Source organism: Eutrigla gurnardus (genome assembly GCF_963514095.1).
Source record: "Eutrigla gurnardus genome assembly, chromosome: 8".
NCBI classification, from domain to species: Eukaryota; Metazoa; Chordata; class Actinopteri; order Perciformes; family Triglidae; genus Eutrigla; species Eutrigla gurnardus.
In genome coordinates this window covers 20,054,795-20,071,437 of record NC_139922.1, presented here as the reverse complement: position 1 = coordinate 20,071,437, position 16,643 = coordinate 20,054,795, and the positions used below count along the sequence as shown (strand labels likewise).

The window sequence follows — 16,643 nt, the reverse complement described above, 5'->3', positions numbered from 1 at the left end:
CTCAACATTTGTTGAGGCACATATTTGAGCCTTAACAGCTGATCCAGAATCAACACAAATATCTGACTGACTACTGCAGCTATTTACCTTTAACAGCTGCACAGTTGAGGTTTTAATTCTCTCTCTCTCTCTCTTTTTTTTTTAGATGCTTTAATGAAAAAATGGCTTCTAACTTCCTGCCAAAGCCAGACATGAGAAACTACGCAGGCATTGGTGGGAAAAGACTTCATCTATAGTGCACAGCCGTTTCCTCTGCCTTGCCTCTTGTCATCTGGTGGGAACACGTGTTTGTGTACGCTACATACAAGCGAGAGTCGTCTCTGAACCAACCTCGGTGAAGGTCTCGGCCCAGATGCGGGAGCGCACTTTGAGGATGGCGGTAGTTCCCTTCTCCAGAAGGCCCACGGTGCACTGCAGCGCCCAGCACTCCGTGTTAGAGCAGGACTAGAGGAACAGAGACAAAGGAGTTAAGACCATGTGAATCGACTGTTAACTACGTTTTCTTTAAGTCATTCTTGTGCAAACCTTAATAAATACCGCTAAAAATCGTACGGAAAAAGTAAAAACTGGTAAAACAGAAGGACAAAACACGGCGTGTTAAGGCTGAAGGTCGAATAAATATAACAAAGAGCCCAATGTTATGATCACTATTCCACGCCTGCTTCAAATTAGATTGAAGGAATGTCATGAGACTGTAAAAATCCAGCATGCACCACTCTCCACATCATTGCCCAACCGCTGAAACCGACCCATTTTTCTCAAGACTGTAAAATATTCAATCTTAATTAGATCCCCATAATGTAGCTTGGCACATTTAACATCTCAGAACATTGCACACGCTGTGTTTTAGAGGTGGTGCTGCAGCTAGACCACCCCCAGACCCAGAGGTTGCGGCGGGTTTCCTGCGGGAGCGCGTTAGTTTACTTATTATACCAAGTAGGGCAAACGGGAGGAGGATACGAGAGTGCCCGCCTGGTTCCCTTCGGCTCAGTCTTAGACAGACTTAATGAGGGTATTCAGACAGACAGGGAGCGGATCAGTCCACTTCCTCCTGGTAGACCTCCTTGATGCTGCAGGGCACCGGGGGCCACAAAAAGTTTGTGGAAATGACATGAACATGGACCAGTGCCAAAGATACCTCAAACCTAAGTCCCACATATCCTCCCTGGTGGGATTATGTGGTCAAGATCTGGAGCTTGGGGGCACGGAGGCTGTTCCCACAGCTCCATGATGTAAATGACCTCATCACTACACAGCTGCTGTACACTGTTGTTACTGTATTTGATGATTATACATGTATATCATTTAGAAATAAAGAGTGCACACTTTCTAATAAACCATCAAGTTTACAGCCACACATGCTATAAGTGAATGAATTGGTCTTTTGTTTTTCCTAAAGCAGTTCATCAGAGGACTTTCCTTGAACCCCTTTTAGAGAAATGTTTCACAATCTGGCAACTAAAGTAGTTTCAATGGCTTGAGAATGATAAATGAGTAAATTATGTTTTTTAACATTCATAAAGCCATTAGTTACAATGCGTACATATTAGAAAGTGCCACCTATTCAGGAAGTGCATTTCAACATATGAGTACTCCAACAGAAATGGTTAAAAATAATCTAATTAGTCAATTAAAGGCAGCCCTTTGTTCTTTATGCATAGCTCCACTTTTCAAAGACCAAGCAGGTCATTTTAAATTCTCACACCGTGACCTCGGCCGACAGCTTCATCCAAGCATTGCTCGACACGGACACTTTGATCAAGAGACACTTTGAACAGAGATGTCCGTCCTCCCGACGTAAAGAAAATAGAAAAATGCAGACGTGCTGGAAAACAGGAGAATGGGGTCCTTCATACTGAGGTGTCACTGGCCATGCTTGATAAATGAGCGTGGTTGAACAGATAGGCGCACAGACAAAGACCTCTTTGGTGGAGACAGGTATCCACAAATGGAGGCAGAGAGAAAAAGCTACCTGCAGCTGGGTGGATCAATAGGGCCAGTGTTGCGAGGGCTCGGGGCCTCACAACACTGGCCAAAATTAGAAAGCAGTCTGTGAAGTAACCAGTGCATTACGGACAGAAAAAAAAAAAAAAACCTCCCACGTCCCATCAGCCTCTCCACCCCTCCACCACTACTAAAGGCCCTTTAATGTTAATCACCACATCGGGACAAGCCTGTGCCCTCTGACCCCTCCCTTTTAACGACATCATAACCTAATTACCCAATCCCAGGAGCCTCGTGTGAGAGCGGGGCCAACGTCGCCAAAATAGATCCAGGCCTGCGCATTTAACTTGACGCTCGGCATCTTGAGGAACCGGCAAGATTGTTCTAGATTTTAAATGTGATCCGACCGGGAAAAAAAAAAAGCAGCTCAGTGTTTCCAACGGTTTCCTGATGAAAGCAGCTAGCAATGCTTCCTCCAATAGTCATCTAGCGGGACAGTGACGGCCTCTCTTCAGGCCTCCAACCGAAGCCACTCCCCCAAAATGATCGCAATGAACGTAAACAACAGACATGGCTATAGTTAGCACTCACAGCTGTCGAGCTACAGCTTGTGGAAGCCTCCAGTGAAGTGCATTATATCAGGAGGCCCACATGAAATGATTGGACGGGTTCATTATAGTCCTACGACAGACCATTGATTTATTGATTGCTGTATGAATACCATGAGAATTTAAACAAATATATATTTTTATATATAATATTTTGAAGAGTACCAACCCTGGCTTTAAGGCAACAAAATATTGTTTAAACCTTGTGTTTCTTTTTATTTATTTTGTTTAATCCAATGCAGAGACCTTGGATGCTCTGCAATAGACACACAATATAATTTTAACTGCTTAACCACATCAACCTTTAACTGTAGAGGCAAGCTCCTCATTTCCTCACTTTCAAGTCACCCATCACCCGTCCCCTTTTGACCCGGCGATGCTCCTCCAACACGTCGCATATACACATAACGTGACAATCCCCACGTTAAGGGTCTTACCAGGTTAGTCAGATGAGCCAGCTGATTCCTGTGGACGTCCCTCCTCTCCACGCGGTGCTCGTGGGCCTTCAGTGCGAGGACGGGTGCTTCTGTGGAAGTGTGCTGAAGCTGAAGGAGGCGAGAGCACAAACACACACCATCCATTAAGACTACATAGGCACGGACCTCACTATAGATAGAAGAGCACACCATCCTTTCTGTCAATATAAGAGCTAAAGTTAGCACGACCCTGAGGCTTTTCCTCATTAATCGGAAGCATGCAAGCTCTCGTCCACATGCATTCCCGTGGAAACACACTGCAATTCATCAGGGGGGGGGGAGAAAAACACGAGATCACACAGCTAAGACAGATGACCAGCTCAACATGTGTCAAGTTTCAAACGTAAACACAAACAAGTGCGCCCGACAAATCCTGAAGCTACAACGTGGATGTCAAAGACGAGTGAGTTGTTGGGCGAGAGCCGGGACTTCAAAGCGGCGGTGGGGTAAGTGTCCTGGGTGGGGCCGAGAAGCTGGGAGGAGGAGGAGGAGGAGGTGGGTGTGGGCCGACCGGCGGAACGGCCCAAGTGTTAATCATACATCCCTACCGGTGGGAGATGCTCGCTATCTGATTTGGCCCCATTTGACCCCAAGGGATGTGCATCCGCGCCATTGCGAGACACTCACTTTGAGGCGTAGGTGGTTCATGTTTCTGTCGGAGGTGCAGTTGATGGGGCCTTCTATGGAGAACTCCAGAGGATAGAGGAGAGTCTGACCCTGCACACTGAGAGGGCAGCGCAGCTCGAGGAGGGTGTGGCTGATCCGGCTGGGCCCGTTGTTCACCAGCTGGAAAAAAGGAAATTAAAACAAACGTTAGAATGTGAAGTATTAGAAAACTTCAAAAGCAGCTCCATACTTTCATGTTTTAGTTGTAGCTGGGAGGGTTTTTTGGGACATTTTTTCTTAACATATAGGTCACTTCAAGTAGACGCTGTAAAATCTCAGGAAAAGTGGATCAGGACAATGAGGCGTATTCTGGAGTACATTTTCTTTACTTTTCCTTGCTTTGTGAACAGTAGGATCTGCCTTCCAACCCAATCTGCTCAGCCCCAATGAGTCTGCACAGCTAACACCATGGCTGCTTACCTCATAGATGTGTTCCACCACAGGCCCGACATCCTGTTCCACCCCATAGTTCTTGGTCACCTTCCAGTTGGCCGGCGGGAAGAAGACCTTATCTGGTCGAGACACACTATTTAAAAAAAAGAGAAGCGGGGAGATGTGTCAGAATGCGTAGGAAGCCACCGGAGACTTAAAGAAATTCCCAAAAAGGTCAAATGAGGGGAATCCGAACAGCGAACTCACCCCTGCAGGATGACATCAGCCTGAACAACCACCTCCAGCTTGTAAGGCACAACCTCGCTGTGGGAATTGTTCTCATTTTTACTGTGGAAACAGAGAGGGGGAAAAAAAATTCTGATTAGCTGACGTAATTCAAGAGCTGACGCAATTCAAGAGCTGATCAGCACTAGGGAAGCACATGTAAAACTGTCCGATATGCGTCGACAGCGAATCGTACCTGCGAATCTGCAGCTCAAACTGGACGGTCTTGTGGGAGTCTTTCAGCCATGGCACGGTGAAGCGCAGACCGGCCCACAGCTGTAAAAAGGGAGAGCCAGCGTATTAATGAAAGAAAGTAAAATCGTGTAACATTTCCATTTCTACCTCACAGGTCACAGAGGAGGAGGAGGTGAAGCTTCTATCCTATTAACAACACCGTTAAAAGGGTAACTTCTGTATGTCTCAACCTGGACCCTATTTCCTCATGTTTCTGTCTCCGAGTTAATAACAGGAACAACAGTTTTTGAAATGAGTCCAGGATTGAGTGAGAATGCTGCTAAACAAGCAGCTCGGGGCAACTCTTCACGGTCAATGTACGTCCAATAAAAGGTGCTTGTTTTACCGCCGACAGGCTCAGATTGTTACTATATGTGTTAGTATACGATCCTACAGCCAAATAAAATGTTTTTCCTTTACCTTTCCCAAGGTCCCGCCCTTCAAACGCAGAGTGGCCAATTATAACGTAGCTTATGCTTTCATGCTTTTGCTTATTCTAACAGTGGACAAAGACCAACCCGGCTTTACAGGATCAGTGTTTTTAAATGTCTTCTGTCTGTATCAGCAGGTAATCTGGTGGTTCACATTCACGCTGTAATCGGTAGACTTTAGTGTCCATCTTTATCTTTTTAACCCGTTTCGCTACTGAATAAGTTTCAAATCGTTTTTTCCAAAAGTTACATGATTTTATGTTTTCTTCAGGGAGTCCAGTGACAGTGTGGTCTCCACGGTAGCTCTGACAGCTTGATAGAGCAGCAGGAGTGGGCGGGGCTTAGCAAAAGCTCAATTGCCCGTAGAGATTGCTTTAAAGGCTGTTTAGCAGTCTGCAGCACTGTCACTCAATATTGGACCAATTACAGAAAATGTTGTCTGCATTAGACACTTGGACACCTGGGGCTCAATATCACATTTTCACTACATGATAACGATATTACTGCTATATCAAGAGAAATTGATGTTAAATACTATCAGCCAAAAGTATTAAAAAAAAAATACTGCCAAAAGACAGTGGCGTCCTTACGCTGGTACCGGCCTTCATTGGGTTGCCCAAATCACAGCTGAGGTATCTGGTTTGATTCTCCGTCTCATAGCTGCAGGTCAGCTGGGTCAGGCTCTGAGAAACCAGACAAGTGGTCAAATTAGAGCAAAGGACAACCAAACAGCCAGGATGTGACCACATCCTGAGAAGCAGCTACTCACCTCATTGTTGCGGGCAATCCCACTGTAGTCGGCCTCAGGGGGCAGCACCACGTACAGCTCTGCCTCGTACGCCCCTCCCTCACCCTCATTCCTGGCATTGAAAGTCAAGGTCAGCGAGTTGTCATCCCCCAGGTAGACCTCCTTCCTGCTCCTGAGGACCCCGCCAGAGAAGAAGTTCATCAGTAAAAAGGTCCATGTTCAGGTTAAATATCATTATGATATTTGATTATTGACCATTTGGCCATATTTACACAATGAGATTTTTAATAAATAACGTGTGTGTGTGTGTGTGTGTGTGTGTGTGTGTGTGTGTGTGTGTGTGTGTGTATGTGTGTGTGTGTGTGTGTGACGCTCTCATTAAAAGTAGACAATAAATTGCTGTTGCTTTAAATGCAACTAATTCATTTCCAGGCTTTTTTAGTTAAGAGTCTGGTTGCAGCCATTAAGTGAAAACTTTTTCCGATGTGCTAATAAAGTCATACAAGCTTAATAACAGTGCGTAGGACCGAGAACACCTCCCCCCTTCCTTGCTTCCTCTCACTCCCTCCACCTCTCTCGCCTCCGCTAAGAACAATGAGAAATTCCATTTGGAGGGCCACACAGACGCTTTTAATTACAGCCCGCTCTCGTAAAGCAGAGCAGGAGAGCAGATTTCTGAAGCTGGTCCTCTGCCAGCCTGCAAGTCAACCCGCTGTCTGACTCTCACTGGCATTGCACTTTTTAAACCAAACAAAGTGCTCGGAGTCAGAAAGCAGCACAAAACCTAAACGCTTCCCAGAGAGGTCTAACACGTTGTGTGCTTTGGCAGCGGAATAGAAGAAGCAACGCGAGCAGGAACGGCGGATACTTTATCTGAAATTCCACCAAGTCACAGCCGTCCCCGTCAACCCCTCTTACCACTATTAGATGTTCCGGATTTACAGGGAGCGGACCGAAAACAGCGAAGCCATTATTTGAAATTGCACCAATCACACTTTCTGCGGCTCAGTTTTTTTGCGGAGCTGCACTTTGGACGGCGGGCCTCGCGCTCCACACGCTCTCTCGCAGCAGGTTGCTCCACGTGTGATGCCATCGGCCGTACGTTGGATGGGATGGGAGGCGAGATGGTAGATAAATATAGGAATGTGAACTCAAAATGACAGAGCGGAGAAGGGAGTATCGGGGAGGATGAAAACTGCTAACAGATTTCTCGAATCAAAGTGTGGAAGGCAGGGTGCTTCTGATGACGAGGCGAGGCTGGGACTCTGCCACACAGCTCACATGCTCTCCCTTTCATCTCCCCCTTAACTTGTTTGCCATAGCACCTGTAGAGCAGAGCGGCTTCCTGTTTTCAGAGGGCGATGTGCTCCTACTCGACTGCAACACCGTGGCTGTTAACAGTCCCCTCTCTCTGGTATGCTAAACTAAACAAAGCAGTGGAACAACAAAAACAGCTGTATTTACACTTTAGCGCTCCAATCCGAGCGCTTGGGTGGAGGTGAAGAGTTCAGTGACCCGCCCGTTCACAGTTAACGTGTATTATCCATCACGGTCGGATTTATTTCATCAAATCCATACGCTGCAGGGGTTTTTGAAGAAATATATAAGGAAATGAACGGACTCACCCGTGAACTGCCAGCTTCAAGTCAGGAACACAGATGTTGTCCTCTCCGCAGTCCAGCAGGATCTGGGCCTGGAAGATGCACATAGGAGGGAGGGGGGGGATAAGAGGTTTAATAGGGGCTGCAGACCGTGATGATCATACACTGTGTTATGACTTCATGCTTCTTTTACATGTGAAGAGGATTAGCCACACGAGATAAATCAAATGTCTGTTTACGGGAGACAACAGGATGTGTGGAGCAAGATCCGTCATGCTGTGTGACTAACACATTCCTCCCAACACACACCTGCGCCACAGTCCCCTCTGTTATCTACAAGACATCATCGCTGCATTATCAGACAATTAGACAACAACAAAAAAGTGCCGTGGCTCGGAGGGACGCCGTCTGCCTCTATGAGGTCATGACAGGCACAGACGCGCTCTCCTGAGCCAGCTGTCCCGGCGCACACACACATGCTTTCTGTTTGCGGTGCAAGAGAAGGAAATGATGAGCGAAGGGAAGAGTCCAGCCCAGAGAGGGCCGTGCCAGAGAAGATACTCCTGTGGAGCTGGGAGCACGAAGCTGCCAGCCCCCGAGCTCCACAACCGGCGTCCCCACATCAAAGCGCAATGTGGCCAACCGCCGCTTTCACCGCACGCTACGCCACCCAGCGAACCGCAGGCGTAGAATATGATCATATGGAGAGGGAGGAGCCTCCACCCGAGGGTAAACTTACTGGGACATGGGAAGCCTCTATTGACATGAAGGTGGGGGGAGGGAGAGACAACAAAGGAACAGAAACACTGCCGGATAAGTGGACGACCGCTGAACGTGTGGCAGGGCAGCGGCAGGGAAAGCCCTGCGGGACGCCAAATTGCATCCCGCTGCGCCTCTGACAGTGTGATGATGCTCACGACGATGAGGATAATAAATAGCAATGGAGGAAGAGATTAGAGAGCGCCAAGGGCCCCCCTTGTCATTACACCATCCAGGGGCTCTAATTATGGACACCATGGTAACCACCATGCTAACATGTGCATCCCCGGGTCCGTGTGTCTGCGTACGGCAGGAAAACGACGCTCGTGGGCTCGTCGCCACGGATAAACAAAACACAGGCCTCAGCACGTGACCTGATGAGGGTAAACATCACGCAGGGAAATCAAAATGCTAACCCTGTTCTTATCTAAACTGACATATAATGTCATTGAAATCAAGAAATGGTTCGATATTTATATTGGTATTACAGTGTTTTATAATAGCAGCAATCCACAGTTTTAATGAATGGTGATATATATGTTATATTGGTAATTAAATTAGCCTAAAATTGTAAATGCGACGTCAAACAAGGTCATGTCAACATCATTTTGAAGTGAAATTTGAAGAATTGCTTCAAAGTAATGAAATGTGCAATCCATTTATTGAAAACCTTTGGCTTGGATAACAGCAGACTAATTGCACATGACTACAAAGTCTGGACTCGTGTTTTCAATTGAAGAGAAAATTCAAAATACAAGAAAATTGTTGAATGTTGTTCTCCTAAATCCATGCAAGCCACAGACCAAATCTGCTCCTACGACGGGTTCTTGCATGAGACCCAATTGTGGTGACATTTTTCGAAAACACGGAGCTTTAAGTTTTACCAACATACCATGATCTGCACACACAACACCAGGCCTGGAGGAAAACTTTGGGTCGTTGTGAGTTGACTTCATTCAAACTGTACTTTAACTATTACGTAGCGTGCTCATGTCTGATCAGGCTCTTTGGGTTTTAAGGACATTTCTTCCAAAGAACAGTTGGGGAATGAAGCTATTGATGCACAGTTTCAGCCGACACCTTTTTGGTTTTGCTTCAAGCGCGTACGCCTGCGTACAAGATCTGAGAACGATGGCAATGAATAGATCCGTCATCGTGTCTTAAACATGTGGAATACGTTGAGAAGACAGAGATTGAGTCTGTGCCGAGCACATCAACTATCGCTCATTCTCACTCTCAGCTTGAAGAGAGCAAAGAACTTGGAAGAGTCCGTGAAAAGTTACATGCGCCCCCGCCGCAGGTCTCAAAGCATATGTGGAAATCAACAAGGCATCGAGTGTCTGATCGAGGCCAAGGCTGCGGTGGAATAGTCACCCTTCACTGCTTAAACGCTGTTGCATTAATACAGCCGAAAGCAAGATTAATGAAATATGTTGGCAGTCCGACACTACTCCCACTCCCCTGTTACACACATACACGGATCAGATTTCTTTGGGTGCATGGCAGGGGAAAAAAGGGGGCTTTTTCAGGTTTCGGGATGATATTTAGCTCAGGCTCGTCTCAAGGTCCCGGTTCAGCAAGAGACCACATCTGTTGGAGGCCCAACTGCTTTGATATCTAGGAAAGGACATCAATGACAGGGTTCAGTCCTGATCCAAAAAGATAGAAACAGACCACGATGGAGAGAAAAAGGAGAAGAGGGGAAGATGAAACTACGCTGATTGCCGTTCTCCCAAATGCAGCGGCTGATTCGGAGCTGCGCACGCTGTGTGCCGTGGCTGAAAGACTCAACTCACTGCCGCAGGACGGACTGGCAAAATGCCGTGATATCTCAACCAGATGGGCAAACAGCCTGGCTGCACCCCCCCGAAAATATCTTCCAACTGTCTTGTATCTGCAGCTCTGGAACGAGTCACCTACGTACCGCTACGCAGCCAAGCAAGCTGAAAGCAATTTCTGCCAGGACAGGAGAAACACTCCACTCTACACATGCCTCACTTTTTCATTTTGAAAACAGCTTTCCAGACACTCTGGACCTCTTCCCGGCGGAGTAGTTTCGAATTTGCATTAGAAAGAAAGAGACTCACTCTTTCATCTGAGACAGGAGAAAGTCAGCGAGTAGCTTGCCGCTGATGTTGAGGAATGATAACTCAAATGTGGCGGATGTTCTTATCATCAGCTCAAAGTGAATGAGCCCCGAGCGATCTAAGACTTGTGTGTGCATTATTTGAGGAACGCTGCTCCACCATTATATCGATGCTAGAAGGACCGTAGATCACTCCAGGGTTGGTTAACTGTGCTGGATAGACAATGGGGGAAGTGAAGTGTACATGAATATACCTTCTGCTCGATGACGTTGGCGGTCTGATAGTTGAGGATGGGCCGCAGGCCACGGGAGTCAGCTGCAGCGTTAGGATCCAATGTGAAGTTCAAGGCCACGTAAATGGATGAGAGTTTGTCCCTGAAGTCTTTCTCATCCTGCAATGAAAGAAACAGCACCGACCCAATGCCAGTATATCAGGTTAAACCCTTTGTAAAACATGAACAAATACATAACAGATCATTGTTATTATCTGGTTTGCCAGTTCCAGCAAATGTCACAGGAGGAATAATGACAGTGATAGAGGTCTTTTATGCGTGTGAAATAGAGCATACCCTCAGGTAGATCTTGGTGTTGTTGCAAACGCGCTCGCCGTGGCGCACTCTCACACTCCTCTGGAGCAAGGGCTGCTGGGAATCCAAGAACAGAGCCCTCCTCACGGCACCTTTCTGCTTGTGCTTATTACTATCCAGCTGCACCTCCACCTGGAAGTCTGGGACACGCAAACACACACATGAGCATTCATGGCATGACGAATGTCCTCGAGCCACATAATGACAGGTTTTAAAAGAAAAGAGCTCCATAAATACTTCGCAGCACACAATGTAGTTAATGTAATTTACTCAATGGCACGGGGAACACTTGTATATATAAAGGAAGGAGTAATTAGAGATAATAAACAGGGGTCGATAGGGAAAGGGTCATCATTAAAGATATTTTGCACACTGCACTCCCTTTTTTTTGTCATAACAGAAATCCACAAAAAGCCACATCTTCTGCCAAAACACTTAAACCCAAAGACTGTTATGGATTTAGAACATTACCATCAGTGGCTATTTGACAGTTTCCTTACTTGTAATAAAGTGCAGATGTGGAAATTTGGCTCACCTAGGACGTCTGGTAGGTGCTTCCCATCGGCGGATATGCAGAAACTCAGGTTGACACTGTGTTGGACAGAGGGGGACGAGGACATGATGAGGGAAGCATATTCATTGGTGGCAGAGATTCAGTGTAAATACACCGTACGCACGAGACACCTCGCATGCCCTCGCTTTCTCTCTCTCTCGTTGCCTCGTGGCCCACTTTTCCCCCCATCGGCTCCGTACATGGTTCACATTAGTCACAAGACGTAACGGCAGTACAATGCAGAATATGAAAAAAATGCCAAATGTTTGGAGACATGCTGGCATCTGACCGCTTTCACCAGCCAAGATGATAAATTGGTGGGTCTCTGTTTTCTCACACACACACACACACACACACACACACACACACACACACACACACACACACACACACACACACACACACACACACACACACACACACACACACACACACACACAGGAACAGCAGAGTTAAGACGGGTGAAATTGGGCGACTCAGGTTTCAGTGCTGACCAGTCAATGGCTGTCTATATAAGCCTGTAGCTCTCTCCCATGACATCAGCCACACAACACTCTGCTGTGTGGAGCAAATGCTCGAAGAAGTGAGAAAGGAAAAAAGGGAGAGTCTCTAAAAAAAGACATGCAGGAAAGGGAAGAGAGGTGAAAAGTGAGACACAAAGACACAGAGTGTACTCGGACTTCTTCTGAGGAGTAATAACTTTATGTATAAGCTCCTGTGTCTGCCTGTTTCTGCACAACTTCTTTTTTTTTTTTGCTCACGGGAGTCTACGTGTCCTGATGTTTCCCAGCTGTGTTCCACCACCAAACAATATCTCATTCAAAAGCAACAGCGAAACCCCCCCCCCCCCCCCCCCTCCACACCATTATCCCTTGTGCTCTCTTTTCACCCCCACCAAAAAAAAAAAACCTCCTCATCACCAGGCAACGTAGTCTAATCGAGACACATGTGTATACAAGAGTTTCCTTTATGGATCTGGAAGGGGGGGAGCAGACACATGAGCACGGTGTCAACCATGTTGAGCAGCGAACACATTCGTCTGTTTCCTCTTCCTCTTTTTCTGGAACAGAGTATTTTTCACATTTGGCAGAGGCCAAAAAAAACAGCTAACAATGCTACTATTCAGCATGTTATTTCTCCTCCACTCGACAGAAACCGTGTGATATGAGGATATTTTTAAACTAGGTCAGATATAAGCAGATATGGGCACAAATTAATGCTGTGACTGCTGATGGAAAGGATATTCCTTATCAGAACTTCCTGCCAGGATAGAAGTGTTTGTGCATGTGTAGGGGGGGGGGTACCAACAGAGCAGTATCGAAGCAGATTGACAGGGTTGCTGGACAAGCTGCTCAACACTTACCAGGAAACAGCAATGCTGGTGTTTCCATTGGTGACCATGCAGTTCTTCTCTTCAGGGTTGATCATGGTGGGGTAAACTGTCAGGGAGGAGCTGGTGTTCACTATCGGCCGGGATCTGTAGGTAACAGACAGAAAGGAACAGCAGTTAGTTTAATGCAAAAGGCCTTCTCTAGAGCCAGTGTTTGGTTTGTCCGTTCTGGGCTACCGTAGAAACATGGACCTGCTTCATGTGTAGCTATAAAGAGCTCATTCTAAGCTAACAAAAACAGAACAATTCTTAGTTTCAGTTGTTTAGTTAATAAACTAATGAAAATATTCTATTCAATGTATGCTAATAGATCCCTTGAAATGCTATGCATTGGCCCTTTCGAGGAACAGCTTGATATATGACTTTAGCTTAGCTTAATTTAGCAATAGCATTAGCGTAACTTAGCATACAGACTAGAAACAAAGGGGAAGTTAATCCTGTCCAGGTAAAACAAAATCTGCCTACCAGCAACTCTAAAACCTGCACTTTTACACAGGTTTTCCAGATGAAACAAACAAGGCAAATGTGTAATTTAACGCATAACAAGCAGACTTTATGATTACATACAGCACAGTAGATGATCAAAACAACATACCTGTAAAGAACGGCCTTATTGACACCAAAGGCACCAACAATGAGGTCTGAGAAAATGAAGGAACAGAATTAGACGATACTAAAATGATAAAAAAAAAAGCTAATGATGTCCATTGAATAGTTGCAGCCTCACTCACCAGGGTATCCATTCATGTCCAGGTCCTTTGCACCTCTGAGGGAAAACCCAAAGCTGGCAGGAATCGCCCCAGCAGCCCACTGGCCAGATATCACCTGAGATGGCTTTTCCCTGAGGCCTTCCGAGTAGCCATTGTAGATGTAAACCAGTCCCTGCCTATCCTCCCCTCCAAACGGACAGCTGATAGCCACATCTGCCAAAGGTGAGGGCAAATATTAGCCACAGTAGTCCAGTGCAGAAGTGAACAAAGAAGGCAGCTCATGACCAAGCATTCCTTTAATTAACAAGAAGATCTACAGCCAGCGGCTCTGTGAGACTATACTTTGGCATAACCGTGCTTAGAGCTGAATGCTGTGTTTGCTAATGAGCAGTAAACTCAAAGTACAGCTGAGTCTAATCATGTCGTTAGTTTTGCTGGTATTTGGTCATAAACCGATGTTTAAGCTAGAGCTTTTTTGAGTTAAAGGAAAAGTCAGTTCAGTGTTCCGTGTCTTGCCTTGTTTGCTTCTTTATTACTCATCCCTGATTTGCACTTAAAAAAACCTACTACTTAAAAACCCTCCGTGTACCATTTAAGGTAGTACACACAACACTAACTGACGCTAACTTATTTTACTTCAAATATCCTAGCAATCCATTCTTACCATTGAAACCATCCTGGTTTAGATCTCCCAATGGTGCGATGGTGCTGCCAAATCTCCCAAACACCTGGGTGCCCGTCAGGTGAGGTAGGCGGAGCTCCAGGTTCAGGGGGCCACGCTGTAGGTAAACATAGACCCGGCCCATCTCTTCCAGACGGCTGTCGGAGTCCCGGACCATGAACATGGGAGCTCCCACCAGCAGGTCAGCCTTCCTGCAGGCAAGGAAGGGAAAAAAACCTCACAAACTCGTTTTAAGCTCAGACACATTGACGCCTGTAATGGGCTGTTGGTGGCATTCAAATGAGAGTCTGCCAGCTAATTATCTAGCAAGGACAAAAACTACTCACCCATCGCTGTTGATGTCAGTCGTTGCCACTGCGTACCCGAAATATGATCCCATCTGTATAGAAAGGTGTTTGTTCATGATCAAGATGTGGTTTGTTCTTAGAGAATGCAAAACAGTCATGCTGTTACAAACTTCAACTTGCTTTCTGTATTAGGAGAAAAGCCTTGAAGGAAACACGAAGGCTTGATGGGTTTTACAGGTGAAGCTTAGTTTGGTGCGTTTTTCTTTTCCAGGTCAGATTCATTTTCTTTACTTTCTGTCGTGAACCTTGGGTCGGAAAAGGTCCATCACAGGAGCAGTAGAATCGCCAGAGTGTAATCAAATTCACTGGTGATTGTATTTGTTCAGCTGAGTCAATCATCGCTGTTTAAACAAGCTCAGTGCTTTCCTATTCCCAGAAACATTTGCACAAATTGCCACAGCACTTTTGCCACCAAATTGCCACCCTCAATAACCAGGCTTTACAGCAAAACCACGAAAGATATCTAGTGAAGACAATGTTGTGAATGAAATTATTTGATTGCATACACTGACTTGACAAATTAAGAGCTCTCATGAGAGCAGAGCGTGAAGGAGCTTTTCTGTTGATAGGAGCTCTTTGACTCACCTGTTCGCCGGTGTAGTTGATCAAAGCCTTCAGATCTGTACCGTTCAGGATGGACACCTGCAACACAGCAGCCACATATGGTGAACCTCTTTTTTTCCCTCTACAGCCTAATATAAGCACGCTCTCTGGTATGGAATGCGCTGAAAAAATAATTCCCACTGTGACAACATCACTAAAGGTTGTTTTCTTTTGAGTTTCCTGCATCATTCTCCAAATCGAAAGCCCAGACTTCATGTCCTTAAAGTACCAAAAATGAGAGAGATGATTACGTTTTCTTACCGAACCATAAAGCATGAGTCCTTTCGGAACGCCGGCCACAAAGTCTGAAGTTCACAGAGAGAAGAAACGAAGATTTAGGAGGGAAAATATACACGTCAAGCACAGCGGGAGGGTAAGAGAGTTCCAGTATTGACAACGTTTTCCAGCTCAATAATCGTGTAAAATACTAGCTGACTCAACTTTATGTTCACTACCGCTGTAATGTTTGCATTGCTACGTGAGTGCTGTTACGTGTTTTGCTTCTTTCACGCCTCAGAGACCATTGGCCACGTGCATGCATACTCTGTTTTATTGACTCACCTTCCACCTCATCACCACTGAATTCTCCAACCGCAATAGAGTAGCCTGTAGACGAGAGGACGGACGTCAGCCTCAAACTAACGCAGATAGGTGTGAATGCACAGTTATCATAAAAAGATTCCCGTACCTTGGAAGCTGTCGTCATGTGAGGCCATGACCTGTCTGGTCTGGATCTGGCCCTCCACAGACTGCATGAAGTAGCCTGGGTAGTATGCATTGATGATGTCCTCCTTAGCTGCAGAGATCACCTGACCTAAAGTGAGACCACGGAGAAATTAAACTAGACTGTTGAGGCTTGGTTTTTCCAGATTTCCACGAGGCTGACTAATGTCCCTACATACCTTGCCAGAAGTAGCTGCCTGGCCCTCCCAATACCACTTTGCCATCCTGAAAGATAAAACTTACAGATGACTATCAGGAAAAAAAAGCAAAAGATTATGCTAGAAACCTCTGCTGGTGGCTTAGTTATTACCGTTGTGAAGTCAGCACTGAATCCTCCCTGACAGTAGCCCTGTCCCACCGCATCACTGATCTCTGAAACATACAGGGAGAGGTCCATCGTGATGAATTACTGCGTCAACCAAAAAACAATTCCCCTAAACGAAATCCCAGATAGAGGGGTGACAAGTTACCTGTGCGGCAGGGAGCGTACTCCACGAATTTGGTGAAATTACGGGCTGAGAGGTAGCAGGTTCCCGTAGCGTCAGAATGGGCGACATCCTTCTCAGTCCGCCAGGAGTAGAGAGGGGCACAAGCCTGGGGGGGAGGGGAGGGAGCTTTTAGGTGGGAGATTTTTCCAGTTGCAACATCACACTGGTGAACTCGGGAGGAGACCCGGGCCGAGGTCAGCGGTACATCTGGAGCAGGGTAACCACAGTAACTCAACCCAGGTCACAACCTGCACTATCAGACCAAACAAGTGGCGGCTCAACTTTGATGTCATGGGGGGGTGGGAGGGGGGTGGCCCAAAACATTTCTTTACGGTGTGTCGAAGCGGGAG

The 16,643-nt window shown here is 46.3% G+C and overlaps 1 protein-coding gene across 1 annotated transcript in view; it reads right to left on the bottom strand.

The window, feature by feature from the left end:
• Window positions 1-16,643, bottom strand: part of itga5 (integrin, alpha 5 (fibronectin receptor, alpha polypeptide)) — a 32,970-nt gene that overhangs the window by 2,775 nt on the left and 13,552 nt on the right. Inside the window, exons 4-27 of the mRNA XM_084014548.1 lie at window positions 16,276-16,399; window positions 16,116-16,177; window positions 15,985-16,030; window positions 15,771-15,896; window positions 15,644-15,688; window positions 15,344-15,387; window positions 15,065-15,121; window positions 14,459-14,511; window positions 14,115-14,323; window positions 13,472-13,663; window positions 13,336-13,381; window positions 12,714-12,827; window positions 11,333-11,388; window positions 10,780-10,937; window positions 10,465-10,602; window positions 7,390-7,457; window positions 5,786-5,936; window positions 5,607-5,699; window positions 4,548-4,627; window positions 4,334-4,414; window positions 4,115-4,220; window positions 3,656-3,814; window positions 2,990-3,097; window positions 331-444 (exon numbers count right to left, since the gene is read on the bottom strand). Of these exons, the coding sequence (XP_083870674.1) occupies window positions 331-444; window positions 2,990-3,097; window positions 3,656-3,814; window positions 4,115-4,220; window positions 4,334-4,414; window positions 4,548-4,627; window positions 5,607-5,699; window positions 5,786-5,936; window positions 7,390-7,457; window positions 10,465-10,602; window positions 10,780-10,937; window positions 11,333-11,388; window positions 12,714-12,827; window positions 13,336-13,381; window positions 13,472-13,663; window positions 14,115-14,323; window positions 14,459-14,511; window positions 15,065-15,121; window positions 15,344-15,387; window positions 15,644-15,688; window positions 15,771-15,896; window positions 15,985-16,030; window positions 16,116-16,177; window positions 16,276-16,399 (2,430 nt within the window). The remainder of the gene's footprint in view (window positions 1-330; window positions 445-2,989; window positions 3,098-3,655; window positions 3,815-4,114; window positions 4,221-4,333; window positions 4,415-4,547; window positions 4,628-5,606; window positions 5,700-5,785; window positions 5,937-7,389; window positions 7,458-10,464; window positions 10,603-10,779; window positions 10,938-11,332; window positions 11,389-12,713; window positions 12,828-13,335; window positions 13,382-13,471; window positions 13,664-14,114; window positions 14,324-14,458; window positions 14,512-15,064; window positions 15,122-15,343; window positions 15,388-15,643; window positions 15,689-15,770; window positions 15,897-15,984; window positions 16,031-16,115; window positions 16,178-16,275; window positions 16,400-16,643) is intronic.